The sequence below is a fragment of the Condylura cristata genome, unplaced genomic scaffold (genome assembly GCF_000260355.1).
Source record: "Condylura cristata isolate star-nosed mole 26May11 unplaced genomic scaffold, ConCri1.0 scaffold00028, whole genome shotgun sequence".
In the NCBI taxonomy this organism is placed as follows: domain Eukaryota; kingdom Metazoa; phylum Chordata; class Mammalia; order Eulipotyphla; family Talpidae; genus Condylura; species Condylura cristata.
In genome coordinates this window covers 6,905,079-6,922,833 of record NW_004567129.1, presented here as the reverse complement: position 1 = coordinate 6,922,833, position 17,755 = coordinate 6,905,079, and the positions used below count along the sequence as shown (strand labels likewise).

The 17,755-nt window shown below is 49.2% G+C and overlaps 1 protein-coding gene across 1 annotated transcript in view; it reads right to left on the bottom strand.

Moving 5' to 3' along the window:
- CDYL2 (chromodomain protein, Y-like 2) overlaps positions 1-17,755 on the bottom strand; it is a 152,695-nt gene that overhangs the window by 25,515 nt on the left and 109,425 nt on the right. Inside the window, exon 3 of the mRNA XM_004690354.2 lies at positions 204-421. Coding sequence (XP_004690411.1) covers positions 204-421 — 218 coding nt within the window. The remainder of the gene's footprint in view (positions 1-203; positions 422-17,755) is intronic.

Here is a 17,755-nt window from a genome sequence, read left to right as displayed (position 1 = left end):
GGGGTTTCACCTGCCAAATGGGACAACACTGTTACCTGGTCATAAAGAGATAATGGGTAACCTATGTAACCCTGTGAGCACACACGTAGTGCTGGCGATTTTCATTAGCTCCCTGATGGAGCAGATAGAAAGTCAGTGCACCCTGGTTCTGAAGGGAAGGCCATCTCCAGCCCAACCCCGCCCTCTGGTCCTGTTCCTCTCACCTCAGGGGTCAGCGCGTTGTTATCCGAGGTCTGACTGGAGAGCAGGATATGTGTGAACCCCTCTTCCTTCCGCACGACAATGTCCCGAAACCGACAGTTGCTCTCATTCTGGCGGACGCTGTACCTGAGCCTCTTGTCAAAGACATAGTCCTTGTCGGCCTCCAGCTTCCTCTTCACAGGGCTGTGCAGGTTTAATCCCCCGTTGGTCAGAGTGGAGCCTTCAGGAAACAGACAGTCAAAAACAGACGCTGGAAAAATTGAACACAAAGAGGATTGGAGAAGTTCCCATTTTCATTCTGAATGGGCTGTGGCTGGGACCCCCAAGAACCCTCTAATCCAGGTGCTGAAGAGCCCTGAGGTTAACTGCCACCTCCCCATTGGGAAGAGGGCAGAGCACACTCTCCCTGTGGGGCCCTGGGCAATCTGTGGCTCCCCTTCCTACACATTGCTTGGGAGCACCAGCTTCGGCTCAGACTCCCCCAGCAAAGGGAACCCCAGCTTTGGAAACTTGTGGCCATAAAACAAACATCAGCTCTACTCGTCATCAGCATAAACTGGGAGCAATCATATATCCTTTAATAAATGAATGGATAAACTGTGGTGCATTCACTCAATGAATATTATTCAGCAATAAAGGGAAATTAGTCACCAAGCCACAAAAAGACATGAACCTTAAATGCCAGGTGAAAGAAGGGAATCTAAATTGCCTCCACATGGCCTGGTTCCTATCGCATGACATTCTAGAAAAGGCAAAAGTACAGAAATCATAAAAAGATTAGTAGTCACCAGGGGCTCAGAGGGGGTTCAGGATAGGGGTTGAAAGGGTGAAGCCCAGGGGACTTTGTGGAGCAGTGAAACTATTCTGTATACTGCACCACAGGTGAGAACAGCACACCTAACATTTGTCAAAACCCAAAGAACTTTACAGCATAGTGAACCTTAACACATACAAACTAGTTACACACACACATACATGTGAGACATTGGAAGAAGGTGAGGGTGGAATGCAGAACGTGAGGAGAGAATCTCCTTGACCATGTGTGTATAAAACCACCTCACTGAAGGGGATGTGGGAAAGGTACTGAGCTCAGACACCCTAGGAACGAGCAGACTTGTATAATGAAAGGCAAAGTAACTGGTAGAGAACTCTGTACTCTAGCTGCTGAAGCTATTGCCCTGGAGTTGACAATTCTGATGCTGCTGGATGTGTAGGATGTCACTGAATAGTTAAGTGGCCGGACAGCAGAGGGTTCTCATGGCTGGAGTGGGAGCTTACAGGTGAGCAAGGAATGTAAAACAGTGCAGCTGCAATGGAAAGGAATTTGGCAAGGGCTCACTGCTGGAGTGGGAGCTTACAGGTGAGCAAGGAGAGGAGGCAGACATACTCCATGTGTAACAGCTAAGACATCAGCACATACTCGTGTGGCTCAGTCCAGACACAGAGGGTTTCTATAGGTTAATTTGTGCACATGGGCTGGTTCACTCATGTATTTCCTGGCTCACTCAGGTGAGAGGGCCCAGAACCAATGCCATCCCAGTAGCATTGAGCCCACCTGTAGCCCAGAGCTTGGTTTCTGAGACCCTTCTTAAGCAAAGGAAGCAGGGCTCCCTGGACAAATGGCTGATTCAAGAACCAGGAAGGAAGCACACAAGATAAGCTTGTAGTGGTTGCAGGGAAGGAAGTACTTAACCTTCACAATGACAGGGCAGGTCAGAGGGCACAGGAACCAAGGGTGGCTAGGGACAGACCAATTTAAGCAATAAAAATAAAGTAGAATTGCATTGCAGCTGCAAATATGACATAAATATCCCTCAGTCCATACGGACATATAAATAAGTGATTGAAGAAATAAATACATGAGAGAGAGAGAGACAAATCTCGTATGAATTCCAAATACCATAAAGAAATATCTGCCCACAAAGAGTGCTGCTTACAAACAGGAAGGGCCCCTCGTCTGGCAATCAAGACCCTCGGCCTCAGTGGTGAGTGATGGTGACACCCTGCACTCTTGATCTGAGGGAAGGTAGATGGCACCTTATCTCTGGAGTCGTCCCCTCAAAAACCCAAACCTAGTATAATCAGAAGAGAAGCAAAACATCAAGAAAATACCAATATAGGAAAATTCTACAGAATACCTAACCTGTGCACTTCAAAACTGTTAAGGTCATCCAAACCAAGAAAGTCTGAGCAAGCTCACTGTCCAGAGGATCCTAATGAGACATAGTGACTAAATGCAACCTGCAATCTGAGGAGAGATGTTGGGCAAAAACCAAGGAAACCCAGGAAAAGTGTAGAAAACACATCAGTAAAGGCCCAAGCCCACTGTACTAACACCGAGCGGAGCCAGGAGCTCAGTCGGGAGCATACTGGAACTCTCTTATCATCAGACTGATTTTCCTGAACACCATAAATACATACAGCAAATATGTGTCTAAAACATATATTTGAAGGAATATGTTTTAGAAGGAAATAGTTAAATAAAAACAAAAACAAAAACAAAACTAAAAACTTAAAACCACCCCAGGGACTGTGAGACACTGGCAGGCCTGAGGTCTTAGATCTTAATTGGAACGTGCATCTTGTTACCTGGAGTGCAGTCTGCGGGCCACCTCGGCTGCCATCAGAACTCCAGCCACTGCAGGGTCCGCATCATCCCACAGGACTTGTCCAGCACAGAGCCTGATTCCCACACACTGACAAAGCTCTGAAAATCTTACTTGAGTGTTGCCACTTCTGCAGGGGGACAGGCTGTGACAGCCCACCTGTCCCCCCTTGCCTGAGTGAATGAACACACTCCACATGCTGATCAGGTGACCAGGATCAAAGGGGGTAAGACGTGTGTGCAGGAGCCCGGGACCAGGAAGCAATAATAAATGTTGCTCCTGCTTGTTTTATGCCCTGACAAGCCAGATCTGCACAAAGGCAGCTCAGGGTCACTGCGCGCTGCCTCCTGTCTCCAGCAACAGCTTCGGGAGGGCGGGGCCCCTTTCAAGTAACAAGCCAGAGCACCTAGATCTACCCACAGAGAGGAACATAGGAAGTGCTCTTCCACCCCTAGGGCTCTGAGCCCACCCACGGTGGGCGTAGGTTCTTTCCTTTTTCTCTTAAAGATTATTTCTTTCTGCATACAGAGCCGGGGTACAGGCCAGAGGTGCAGGGCCAGTGAGAGGCTTCACTAGAGTCAGAGTGGGGAGCAGAACAGGTCGACTGATGAAGCACACTGCTGAGGGGAGCAGCGGGTGGGTCAGGAGAGGTCTGCCACGCCATGTGGTCACCCCCAGGGCGCTGGGATCGAACTCATGCTGAGGTGGCTTTAGCTTCTTAGTGCTGTGCTTTAACCCGCTACAGCCAGGAAGGATCCGGGCTTAGGTTCCTAAACAACATAAGAGGTCTGGGAATCTCAAGAACCCACCCAAAGACAAGATCATTAAATGCCCACTGGTGCCCACCTGTGTGCCAGGTCCTCGCCAGGTGAGCAGCCCAGCAGTGCAAAGGGGCACAGAAGCAGCCGTGCTGCATTGGCCAAGGGCTTCCTCAAAGCCTCTGCATCTTGTACTTTTCCATTACCAGAGCACTGGCCTTCTCCAAACACCAAGATGCGGGTACAATGATTCAGAGAACTCCGGGAAGTAAACGTGAATGTTTAATTAAAAGGCTTGTGTAAAGGGAGCTGTTACTTCAGGGTTAACCTCAAAACCTTTTGCTCCTCGGAAGTGCTTCCTAATTGGTATGGGCCACGTTTTCTGGCCCGGCACATCCGTGCTGCAGCCTGGCGGACAGAGGTTGGTGCACGTGGGCTTGGGGACATGAGCTCACGCCAGGCGGGGAGTCAGCAACTCAGACTTGGGTGCATCAATGCTTTAGGGACTGCAGGTTTGAAGAAAATCATCCTGGCCCCCCAACCGAGCCGGGGTGCTAATTAACAATTATCTTGAGGAGAAGGACATATGAGGGTCACCTGTTCTGAGCCACTCTGTATGTTGTCTCTAAATTTTTCAATAGCCCCAGGAAACTGCCTCAGTGAGTCCATTTTACAGGTTATAAAAAAGCGAACTGCTTGCTGGCACCATGAAGCCAGCTGTTGCTCGCTTTATTCATTTTTCCAAATACTATTGATCATCTCCTATGGTCAGCAGCATATCAGAGGATGGTGGTCTGACCTGCCCTCCCTAACTTGCTGCAGACAGCAAGCTGGACAGTAAGCTCACACCTAAAATGATCATAGATGGAAAACCCACATGAGAAAGAATAGTGGACTCAAAGCCTGTGGTCTTTTCTATTGGAACTCAGAGTGAGGTGACACCCCCCAAGGGGACCATCTGATCTAACAGCCATTAAACCATCTGAGGAAAAAGACCTGTTGCTTCTCTATCAGGACACGGAGTCTGAGAAAGCCACCCCAGAGTCTTTCGGCTCTCCTTCAAGCCCAGCTGCCCTGAGGCCTCTCGCTCTGGGACATGGGGCTTCCTGAGAAGCACCATGCAGCAGCCTAGCAGGAAAGCACCACGAGCACAGAGGGTGGAAGTTGTGGGGTTCAGAAGCCAATCCATGAAGAAATCCCAGGTCTACATTTGCCAACAGGGAGAAGCTAGGGAGCATTGTATGCACCTGAGAGTCTCCTTGCTTCTAGGAGAAAGTCATAGTTTCTGCTTTGCAAAACTGTTCTGTGTTCTTTGAATAAAAGAACTGACATGGGATTAACAAAGTGCCCAGCTCATACCTATGTGTTAGCTGAGGGATGTCACATTAGCCCAAAGCTAATGAACTAGAGGAATGAACTACTAGAGACTCCTCACAGTCAAGCCTCTCGTACCCTGGTTCAAACACACACCTCTGCCCAGACAGGGGTGTTCCAGGCCCAGGGAGGAGGATGGCTCTGCAGAGCCCAAATTCCGAGTGGAACCCAGCGACAGGTCAGCACTCAGAACCCACAGGGCTGAGGCTAGAGGGTTCATGACCCCGTGTGCCCCACTCCCACATGCTGGGGGGAGGACCCTTTTCTGCCTCGCAGGATCCCTGCCTCTAAGAGGAAATAACACATCGGCTGCATTGCTGGGGCAAGGAAACCCCCAACATGCTGGTTTCCTTCCTTCTCATTTGCCCTAAGCCTTCTCCCAAGCTGTCCTTCAGAATACAAAGGAGTATTTCCTGTTAAGGAGGTGCCATTAAAGCGTGCTCTGACCTAGCCCCTCTGCTCCAAGCACACAGAACTGATAGATAAAACACTGCTCCCAAACAAGACAGCCATCTGTGTGAGAGGCAAGACACCAGCAGCAAGTGAGCAGGAAGCAGACTGGGGAGCGGCAGAGGCCAAGGGTCCGGGGCAAGGTGGCTGAGGGGCCCCAGATGCCTGAGGATAGCCTGGGGTCCCTCCTGTGAAGAGAGAACACCAATGACAAAAGCAAGGGCTGCTCTATCTGGGTTCTCTGGGGCCCCTGGGCCAGGGGAAGCAACTGTGCAACTATTAGAGAAAGCAGGGAACAGAAAAAAAGTTCCCACGTGAGATGAGCTGTGCACCAACATTCCTAAAGGCAATGCTTAGGAATCCACCAAATGCAAGACTTGTGACATGCATTAATCCAAATAAAGGAAAATGAACAGTGGAGAAAATCTGACAAGGAGATTTTAATATAGGAATGTTTACATGCTCAAGGGATAGCTGTTAAAAAAATTTTCATTCAAAATAAGCAAGAAATCCTCAAACAAAAGCAGAGAAAGAGAAAACAATGATGGGGAGAGTAGGTAAAGAGCTAATTAAAAAGCAAATGACAAGCAGGGAGAGATTATTTGCATATAACAGATACAATATGTAACACCCCCAAATTGTAAAGAAATTTAAACATGGAAAACAAAAGATCAAAATTCTCTAGGAAAAAGTGGACAGAAGATGTGGACAGACTTCCACAAGTCTTACATAAAAAATGGCCCTTACATATTAGAAAAGATTTTGCTTTCAATAGTGCACACTAAAACTTGTAATAACAGAAATGAAAATTAAAACTAAATTGAGATAGCATTTCTCACCCACCAAAGCTTGGCAAAAGTTCAAAATCTTGACACTATCCTCTGCTAAAGAAAATGTGATGAGCTGGACATTCTTCTAAGCAGAAGGTAAAATGGTACAACCTCTATGGAAGGAGATTTAGCATTATCTGAAAAAACTGCATATGCACTGATTCTCAAGCCCAGTGATTACATTTTTAGAAATTTAACATGAAAACTTACTCTAACAGTAAGAAAATATACAAGCATAAGCTTATCCTTTACATCTTTATTTGTTAGTGCAAAGCATTGGAAACTACCTAACGATTCATGCATCAACTGGGGAAATGAACTATGGGTGTAACCCTGTGTGATGGAATACTATATAGCTGTATAAAAAAGAATGAGAATTATTGATGAACTAACAACTAATACTGAGTACATCCCAAATTATGTCTTTAAAAGAAGAGAGGCAAACTGCAAAAGTATTCAACATTTTAGTGTAAGAAAGAAGGGAAAATGAGTATATATTTTTAGTCTTGTGAAGCCCATTACATGGTAAGAAATAAACAGAAAATCAAAAAGGATAGGGGAAAGGGAATTAACGGAATGCAAATAGGAAAAAAAAAAAAAAGAATATAGTCACAGTTCAAATGATACCATAACCTCCCTGAAGGGAGATGGCGAGCCAATCCCATTTGAATGCAATAATTACGACTATACACCCTCAAGTACATCTTGAACTTTTCTCATTGGTCTTGTCTTTCATAATGGTAGAGGTGGAACAATTCCAAAATTACTTTATGAACAATGTAGGGTTGAACAAATGAGTAAATAGGTGAACTTGTAGAGACAAGGCTCCCTCTATGGAAAAAGGCACATTCAATTATGGGAGAAAGCAGGGAAGACACCATTGGGATTCGAAGGGGAGTTGGACGTATTTATACAAACTCATGATTTTGAAAAGTGTACACATTTCCTAGCTCTGTCACCTGAAAGGGTTTAGAAGAAATGGAATTCTAATAGTGATGATGACATTACTATCACAGGGGCTGTTTCCTAAATACCAATGTCCTCTAAAGAAACCAAGTGCCTCTTAGAAATGGCCGCTTCTGGATTGCGCCAATCAGGGTCCAAGCTGGGTTGGAAGATCTTACTGTACCTATAAGAAAGGAAGTGACCAAGTGTGCCGAAAGAACATAGGAGACCATATGAGGGTGTTCCCCCAAACCTTTGTTCCCAGGCCAAACCTGGGACAATAGGAATATAAACAAGAAGAGTAGTGGATTATAAACCGCTATATCAAATAAGAACATTCAAGCTATATTCACAATAGACGGTGGATGGGTGGCGGGACAGTGAATGGATGGATGCGAGAGAAGAATCAGCGTTGTATCAGACATTTCAGTGGAGATACAGAGCCTGTTTCTAATCTTGAGGGAGCATCAGACAAACCCAAATTGACAAACACTTTATGAGATAACTAGCTTGTATTCTTTAAAGATGTCAGTATCATTAATGACAACAGAAGACTGAAGAGCTGTTCAAGATTAAAGGAGACTAAAGAGGCATGACAGAGGTATAACAGGATTCTAGATTAAGCCTATGTCAAAATATAACATAATACATTATATAAAATAAAACGCATCAATTCAATATAGAAAGACAAAAAAGGACACAGACAGAAGAGGAAACACAGAAACAGAATGATCAACAGAAAATACAAGATAAATAGAAGCAATCAAAATTGACCTGTGAGCAGATTAAATTTATATGTTAAAAGACGGAGGCGATCAGATCGGACAACAGAATGAAAGAACCCAGGTGCCTGGCAGGTCTGCCAGGACAGACACTCAGACAGAACAAGGCATCCCTCAGCCAGCTGATCAACAAAGAAACGGCAGAACGATTTCAAGAGCTTCAAGAAATGGACAGTCACGGTGCCGCCAGGACAGCCACGTGAGGAAGTGCACTGAGGTCTGTAAGATTCCTGTAGAGAAAGAAATCACTGTATGGAAGCTAAGGGGGAGGTCACCCTGGGAGTGAGGAAAAACTTCCTGAGAGGATGGATGGTAAAAGCTGGGGAGACCATGAGGACTGCACAGACAGGAATGGAGCCCGGCCCAAGTCTACTACGCAGTGCCTGTTGGTGAGACATACTGTCACTCCAGCAGGACTCCGGGTGGTACCTAAGTTCTCCACCATGACCACATCACAGCCCAGAAGGCCACAAGCTTCCTCTGGACAGAGAGGAAGGAAGGAAAAGTTTAGACAGATCGCCAAAGCATGCTCTCCTCCCAAGTGAGGGAGGCAGGATTCAGGCTGACTCCACACTTACACTGGGACATTCTGAGAACAGAGCAGCTCACTGAGGATGGGGGTGCAGCTGGGTAGCAGGGTTTGTGCCTGCCCCAGAGAAACCTGAAATGGAGGAGACAGCATCACCCGCTAAGTCCTTTCTCTCAGCTGCTCACTGTAGTACTGTAGTGCCATGACCTTTTTTTTTTTTTTAAATATTTATTTACTCATGCATACAAGAACTGCAGTACAAGCCAGAGGCGGGGGGGTTGGTAAGAGGATTCACCAGAGACAGAGCGGGAAGTAGAACAGGCCGACTGACTGAAATCCACTGCTGAGAGGAGCAGCGAGCTGGTCCAGAGAGGTCTGCCGCACCCTGTGGGTCAGCTCCCTGGCCAGGAATCGCACTCATGCTGCAGTGGCTGTGGCTTGCTGCATAGTGCTGTGCTTTAACCCTTTGAGCCACCAGGGAGGTCGCCAGTGACCCTCTTTTATCAAGTGCTTACTATGTGGCTTGGGTAGCTCTCCCACTCTGGCCACTTAACAACCCTGCAAGACAGTCTGCCAGGGCAGAACCTCAAACATGAAGTCAAGCGGACCAAGCCTGCCTACGGGTGTCAGCTTGGAGCCTTGTCCTGCGTTTCTCCCTCAGAGCCCAGTCTCCACTGAACAAAGCAGGAGAGAAAATTCAGTGGTTCCAAAGTCGCCTGGTGCTGAGCTCATCAGAGTGCCACAGCGCCCTCTGCACAGCTGCACCTCCTCTGAAGCCCCCACCAGACGGTGGGCTCTCTGGGGTTCAGTAACTGAGTCATTCACCTTTGTGTCCACAGGACGGAGCTTGGGGTCTGGCAGACGGCGACTGCCCAGCAAAGTGTTCCTCGAGGGCATGAATACACAAGCAAGTGGAGAGGCTGCCTTACCGGGGAGACTCCAGCTGCTGGGAGCATTCCCATTCACTGCTAACGTGTCAGCCGCACTGCCATTCCCTGCATTCGTCGTGTGTGTGGAGAGGGTTTTCTGCGCTCGGCGGCTCTTGCACCTGGATGACGAACTGGGGCCTACTTCACACCGGCCCTCCTGCCTCCCGACAGCTGCAGGATCTCACCTCTCAAACACGTCAAGACGCCGGGGAGGAGCACACGCTGTGGGTGCGATGACTTTCCCTCCTCCGGCGGAGAGAGCAGTAACACCTTCCGCGATTTGAGCCATCAGGATATAAATGGGAGGAGTGGGTGGGGGCACAATCATTCTCTCCTCCCTGGCACAGGTGTCCTCACCTCTCCAAACAGCCCTGCCGTTGCCTGCTCTGGGAACTCTTCCCCAGCAGTCCACTTCTCTTCTTGTGGCTGTTAAGACACCCACTTTTGGGCAGCCTTTACTGCACCCTCCACCAACCGCTCATCACATCATCAAGCATGTCTACAGTATGCCTGGCACCTGCCATCCGCACATGGGTGGAGACAGACATGGATCCCGCCCACAAGGCGGGTCGGATTCAGCACGGTCCAACGAAGGCCTGGCCGGAGTACGTGCCCTTCATCTGCACTGCCCAGCACGGTCGCCCGTCACCCTGTGTGATGACCGAAGCTTGGCTGAATTTGAGTTGCCAGCAAGCTCCTACCACATGTGGCTGGAGGGGCCACCATGGGCGGTGCAGGTGGTCACGCTGCAGGGTAATTACCTTGCAGACCTAGGGGGATCCACACAGCTGCTCCCGGTCTCCCTTCTCCCCCTCAGACTGATTCTGAAAGTCAGGGCTGTGGTAGTCATTCCAAGAAGACCCAGGGCAGCTGAACAGAGAGAAGGGTCTGCCACTGCTGGGTGGTGAGTGGAAAGATGAATGGCAGCTGCACTTACAATGGAGGACCTGCCTCCCCAGCAGCAGCAGTGGGGGGCAAGGCCAGGAAGCAGGGCTAGGAGAGAAGCACCTGCCTCTGGCCCTGGAGAGGAAAGCAAGTGCCTCGCTTCTCCCTCCTGGCTCTCTCCCGCTCCCCCACCCCACCCCTGTTCTAGCTATTAACACTGTCTTGGGAAACAGGAGCCAGAGAGGAGGGAAGGCTGGGACCAAGCCAAGGGAACTCACCATGGAGCACCTTTGGCTGCAAACTGGGGCAGAAGGCTGGGTGGGGAAGGCTTACAGGCAACACAACAGGAGACTCAGTGCCACAGAGGGGCCAGGCCACCGCTTTGCAGATGGCGGGGCAGGGCTTTCCAGCTGCAGTTCTCAGAAGAGAAAGTGACAGTGTTTGTGCTTGGGGCGTGCATCAAACCTGTGGTTGACTCACCAAAGATCCCTGAAGAGTCCCGGAGGGTTTGGAGTGGGCACTGGCGGGGAAGCCCCAGGTGCAGAGTTTACGTGTCAGGGCTGTTTCCTGCCCCAGCAAGGAGGACTTGCATGCTTATTTCTGCCAGCAGCTTCTTTCCAGGGCAGTGGGGTTGTCTTTAGAGGTGGAGGGGTAGGGGGAGCGAGAGAAGGGGGAGCCAGCATTTGAAGCCAGAAGCCCTCCAGTGCAACATGCACCTGAACTGGACACTTGTTCTGGTATTTCTGGCTGACCAATGCCCAGCCCCTAAGTGGCTCCAGGGGCAGAATCCCTGCTCTCAGGACTGCATTCAAGTTTGCAGTGGATTACCAAATTAAAGGGGGAAAACTAAATCTTACTTAGCCACTTGAGCTAAGATAATTATGCTTCCTGATAAAAGCCACACACTGTTTCGGAGAAGTTGAGGCTTCAAGATCACTTGAAGGGCTGGGCGTGGTGACCCCACACATGACGGAGATCCCTGTTAGATGCCTCTCACATTATAAACAGCAGGGCAAAGCACAGTCCAAGACACCACCTAGCCTGACCAGGAGGCGCTTCCTGAGGTCAGAGTATGTCCCCGCAGCACAGCCACTAAGGCCACTCACATCTGGCATCCTGAAACGTAGCACAGGACACCCCAAGCACTTCTCACACTTTTCTGGCTGATTTTTCAACCTGAACCCCCCTCCCTCAGTTACTTAAACACCCTCATTTTCAGGCTGGATGGGGCTCTCTGGATCGCCTGTGCTATCCTGCTTCTGGGCCATCACTTGGCTACACTCTCAGGGCCCTACTGTCCACCTCCACACATGGAATCCCCAGGCCACTCCCGACACTAGGTAGCTGTCCCTTCCTCCCCAAACCTTGGGAATGCCACCCCCAGGGTCCCCGACTCCACTTTGCATTTGGTCATTTGGGACCCATCTGGCCCTTAGTTTAATTGTCTTAATTGGCTTCCCATTCTCTGGAAGGTGAGAATGGTCAGCTCTGCATGTCCAAATGCAGCACATGACTCAACAGCTCTTTAACTAAGTTGTTAGAAAAAAAAAAAGTAGGATTTCAAAAAGCTAAAGGAGGAAAGGGAATTTCAACTATGAGATAGCCCTTCTTGCTCTCCCACCCTCTAGTAGTCCCACGGCAGCGTGGAGTATCTGAGTCTGGAACCAGACCAGATAGATCTGAAAGCTGCGACAGCCAGAACCTCCCAATAGACACATGGGCAAGTTCTTTCACTTCCCAAGACCTCAGTCTCCTTATGTGTAAAAGGGGGAGTGTAACAAACCTTCCCTCCTGGATGGAGCAAGTCACTACCTGCTCAGACCTGGTGTTTAGACCAGGTGTGGTTCACAGCAAGGGCCGAGAAGTCAAAGGTGACTACTTTGGCTTTGTACAGAATCCATCAGTGTTTTCTTTCCTAAACTGCGCAGCTTATCTTATTCATCATTACAGTCCCAGACTCAGTTCTTACTACATGATGCCAGGCTCCTGGAGTAGATTGTCTGCTGAAGAAATGGCACCTGCCATTTATGAACGATGTTTGAGGGAGCATCACCTTTTCTACAAATCTTAATAAAAGAGAGTTGTATCAAGAGTCCAGAACACCCTCCTTCTCCTCTGTCCGTCTGACCATGTTGCCTCCAAAGTTTATAGCAGGTTAAAAACACGCATCTTGGCCCTCCCTGGTGGCCCCGCGGATTAGGGTGCAGCACTGCAGGCTGGCAGCAGCCGCATCAGTACAAGTTTCATCGGCGGCTCAAGAGCTGACCCACATGGCACAGCAGACCTCTCCTGTCTCGCCCACTGCTCCCCTCAGCAGTGTACTTCGTCAGTCAGCCGGTTCTGTTCCCCACTCTGTCTCTGGTGAATCCTCTCACCACCCCTGTACCTCTGGCCTGCACCACAGTTCTGCATGCATAAATAAATAAACCTTAAAATAAATAAAACCACTCATCTTACTGTCCTTCCTGTCACTAGGACTTTGAGTCAGAAAGCCACTGCATTTCCTCTGCTGCAGCCTGGATGAAAAATGCCACCCAAGTGAATGTGCCCTGAAGAAAGAACAGATACTGTTCTCGGTGGTGGGGCTGGCGGTGGAGGGTGGTGGGGAGCCTGGGCACTTAATTAAGAGCCGGTGAGACCGAGTGACTATTAAGGAAGAAGCACAGCAAAGCGGGCTGTCGCGGCAGATGGTGAAAACAATCGTCAGACGAGACAAACGGAAGGGAATCCCAGTTGCTGTTATGAGCCCAGACAAAACATCAGCTCTATGACATGTAACTGGAGCAGGGAGCAAAGTGAGATTAGGGGACAACACAAGGTGGAGGCTGATACCCAGATAATGGGAAGCTCTGACCAACATGAGGGTGGATGGACAGAGAGAAGCTACTCCTCCATTGCACAGCCATCCTGTATCCGTCATCAGTCCATCCCGCCACCCATCCACCCATCCACCCACTTCCTCCTTCCCTCATTCTGTAGCTGTTTCTTAAACACACTGTGCCCAGCTTTGTTTGGGCTAAAGGTAGAACTGTAAGTAAAGGAAAAGCCATCCTCGCCCTTAGAGAGCTTTCGATCTATGGTAAGGGAGGCAGAGAGTATCCACCTAGGGGCATACCTCACCGTACAGTTACTGTGCAGATACTGTGTTTTTCACAAGACCCTCGCCCTGCAAAAAGATTACAACTCACTAATGGCTCAGTTGATGGTTAGCATTTTTTTTTTTAAGCAAGAGTATTTTTAAATTAAGGCGTGTGTGGTGTTTCTTTAGACATAATGCCATTGCACTTCTCCAATCTCTGGTCATTTTTCTAATGGAACTCTGTTTTTTAGAGCATTTTACATAGTGTGTCTCTTACTCCCTTGTTATATGGACGTTAAGTACACAGCAAGTAACTCAACAGACTCGAGGGGAAGGTAAACCTAACTTTTATATGTGCGGAGAAACCAGTTCCCTGTGACTCACTTTATGGTGCTGCTGGCTTCCCCGCTGTGGGGAGGACACAAACCCCTCTCTCTCTCAGTCTGTGGTCAGACTGAGACCAAGGGAGGTGCTATAGGGGACAAGCAAAGTTCCATGTGCAAACCCAAACAGAAGCTGACCCCCTAGGGAGCCTAGGGTGGGGGGGTTCCCATGGACAAACTGCTGTGTGAGCAAGGCAGGAAGGACAAGCAGAGGTTAAGGACCCACGGGAGGGCCAGCAGAGGAAACAGACTGCAGAATTCGGAGAGATGAGTCTGGGGACGGAGTACAAAGCAGCCTGATGGGGCTGACCTCGCAGGCCTGGACAGTTGTATAAAGGCCTTCCTCAGTTCTTCCAGAAAGAATCCCCAAACCCTTCCTACTGCAGGCTCTATGAACCTGGCACGAAGCCAGTGCTGGCTGCCCTGGGAGGGCCTTGTCCTCGGTATCCCTGCACAGGGTGTGTCTGGTTGGCTGGGATGCATGGTCCCTGGACAGCATGGTCCCTGAGCTGCATGGTCTCTGAGCTGCATGGCCCCTGGGCTGCATGATCTCTGAGCTGCATGGTCTCTGGACTGCATAGTCCTTGGGTTGCATGGTCCCTGGACTGCATGGTCTCTGGGCTGCATGGTCTCTAGGCTGAATGGTCCCTGGACAGCATGGTCCCTGGGCTTCATGGTCTCTAGTCTGCATGGTCTCTGGGCTGCATGGTCCCTGGACTGCATGGTCTCTGGGCTGCATGGTCTCTAGGCTGAATGGTCCCTGGACAGCATGGTCCCTGGGCTTCATGGTCTCTAGTCTGCATGGTCTCTGAGCTACATGGTCCCTGGACTGCATGGTCTCTGGGCTGCATGGTCCCTGGACAATATGGTCCCTGGCTGCATGGTCTCTGAGCTGCATGGTCTCTGGACTGCACAGTCCTTGGGTTGCATGGTGCCTGGACTGCATGGTCCCTGGACAACATGGTCCCTGGCTGCATGGTCTCTGGACTGCATGGTCCCTGGGCTGCATGGTCTCTGGGCTGCTTGGTCCCTGGGATGCATGGTCTCTGTGGTGTGGTTGCATGTGCCCAGATACTGAGCCTTGGCATGTCCCTATATATGAGGTCATCAGCTCCCATCATTGCCATCTTTTTCTTTGCTCATTTAGCTCTTTCTATCAGACTCAGCCGGCATGTCACCTCTTCCAAGAAGCCTCTAACTCCCCAAGTTGCCTTAGGTGCCAAGAGCTCCCTCCATGTACTGTGGGATGAGGGTTAGGAGTGATTTGTCTAAACAGTTCCTGTAACAGTGGTTACATGGTGAGTGCTGGGTGAGCACTCATCGCTATCAGTATCATCCCGGACAAGTTTTAAATGAGGGATTAATATGCAAACTAAGAAGAGCTCTAGAAAGAAAACAGACCCAGTTAGAAAAATGGCCACAGGGCTGAGATAACAATGCTAATATTTGTCAACTGTCTACCAGATGCCAGGCAACAGTCTAAAGACTTCATGAATGCATTCACTTACTCTTCACCCCATCCCCAAGAGGCATGATTTTATCTGCATTTTATGAATGAAGAATTTGGTCCTGAGGCACTAACTGGCTGATGGATGTGGCCAAATGCCTCTTCTCTCTCCCTCCTGAAGGGAGAGGGGGAGTGTGCCTGGGGCTGGGGGAGATGTGAGAAGATCTTCACCCTCCTTTGTAAATTGTAAACCAAAATGAAAACAACAGACTTGGAAATGCATGACAAAAGCCGGCAAAGGCCCAGGTTGGCATAAGTGTGTGTCTCTGGAGGCTGTTAAATGTCCATCAGAGAGGACAGTTAAGTCCCCACACACCATAAAACCCTGGGCAGCTGAAAGGAGGAAGCAGATACACAGGCCTGACAGATGGATTGCTTAAGTTCAAAACAAGATGTTCTCACCAGCTCCATCTTTACTCAGACACTATGCTACTTTCTCAGTGAGGCCTGGGCTTCCTGTGTATATGCATACACACACTCTCATGGGATTACTCCTGTTCATTATTCCTTCAACAAATATTTGAGCAAATATAATATACTGCATATTAAATGTAGTGTAAAAATAGGTTAAATAAGTATTTATATACTTACAGTTATATATTATAGCCATGTATGTGATATACATATATAATTTGCATAAACTTAGAGAACAGTCTGGAAAGATACACAGAAAAATATGAACACCAGTCACCTCTGAACAGAATTTGGACAAGAAGTAAGAAGCTTGACTTTTTTTTTTTAAAGTTTAAACTGTATATATTGTTTGCATTTTTAAAACTTACATACTTTTGTTACTTTACACAGGAAGGAAGGGGGAGGGAAGGAGCGGGGAGAGAACGAAGGGAGGGAACGGGGAAAAGTGGGACATTTCAGGTACCTGAAGTTATATAAACTTTATGGTCACATCTAACTCTATTGAAACTGCTCTAAAACAACAATGAAGTTTTGTTAAGGTAGAAATATAAATACCCTGAGAAAGGCGGACAACTGCAGGCAACTAGCGGAGATGCCAAGTGGGTGGGCTCCCAGTGGTGGCAGCAGAAGTCTCCAGCTAAGTGGTGAGAAGGTGGCCGGCCTCCTGCCCTCTACCATCCAGGACGCACCCGTGTTAGCTGTGGGACTCTGAGGACCCAGACCTAGTCAGAACTGCAAGAGGCCATGTGGGGACAGGGGCTGGGCCGAGGGGACCCCAGAGTGAGCAGGAGGGTTGGGTGCACCGCCGCTTGCCTGGCATACCCTTCATGGCCTTCTGGAACAGATCAGCAGCTGTAAAGTCCATTTCCCATTGCCATCTGCTGCCACCACATCTGCAGAACTCAGCCAGCCAGCCTGATGCAACTGGATGAGTGGCCAGAAACGTGCCCAACATCCCCTTCCCCCCAAAGGGGAAAGTGATAAGTGAGGCATTTCTCATGGAGACAAGGGCCTGTGCACCTGAGAGGCTTGGCCAGGAAATGGTGGGGCTCTACCCAGCTCAGGTAGGAGCCCTGATGAGATGATTCAGGCCAGGGGGCTGTTGGGGTCCCAGCCCTCCCTGCAGGAATCCCTCTGCAGAAGCCCCATCCCTGTCTGTAATTCCAGTGACCCACAACCCGAGACCCAGTCCCTCACAGAGTTGCTCCTACCACTGGGACCAGATTTATTAAGCAGGGTACTCAGAAACATAGTGCTAGCCTCACTTGCTGCCTTCTTTTTCCAGAACAAAATCAGCAGCTCTGCAGGGAGCAGACCAGGAGGGCAGGTAAGAGAGGGGTCTGGGGCAGCCCGCCTGTCCAGCTGGCTGGCTGAGTTCTGCAGATGTGGTGATGTCCAGCTGCTGAGCTGCCCAGAGCAGGGCTAGTGGGTATGAAGAGGGCGGGAGCAGGGTCAGGACAGACCCCCAGGAGGTAGCTCCCTCACTCCCTTTGAGCCACCTTTTTCCATGGCAGACAGACAGGCTCTTTCTCTTTTCCTGCCAGTTCCTCTGGAATCCAGCATCAGTTCTTCCACTGAACCTCAGGCTTCCAGATACCCCTGGGCCAGCCTGCCTTAGCACCTCAACCGAATTCAGGAATGAGACCTTCCCTGAACATATCGTTCTTGTTCCAAACCCATGTCCTCAGCAGCCCACAAACATGCCTCACATTCCCCTCCATCCTCCTCTGTTGCACCAAATCTCCTCCTAATGAGGATAAAGTCTCCCCAACTTCAAAGGGATGAGTAGACAGGCCAGGGAGTAACTGAGCACTTGGAGAAGCTTAATGCCATGGTTGGAAAAGAAATACAAAGGGAAGCAAAATTGAGGTTCCTCCTGCTCCCCGCACACAGACATGGCCAGTAAGAGAATGGTGAAACTAAGAACACCTTACTGGTTGTAGTTAAATATTTGTACGGTCTTCTTATTTTTTTTTGCTGGGCTCAGAGGAGATGTGGCAAAACTAATAATATATAGCAGGTCTTCAAATAACTTTGTTTCATTACATGTAGCTGTGTTTTAATGCTGATGGGAGAAAAGGAG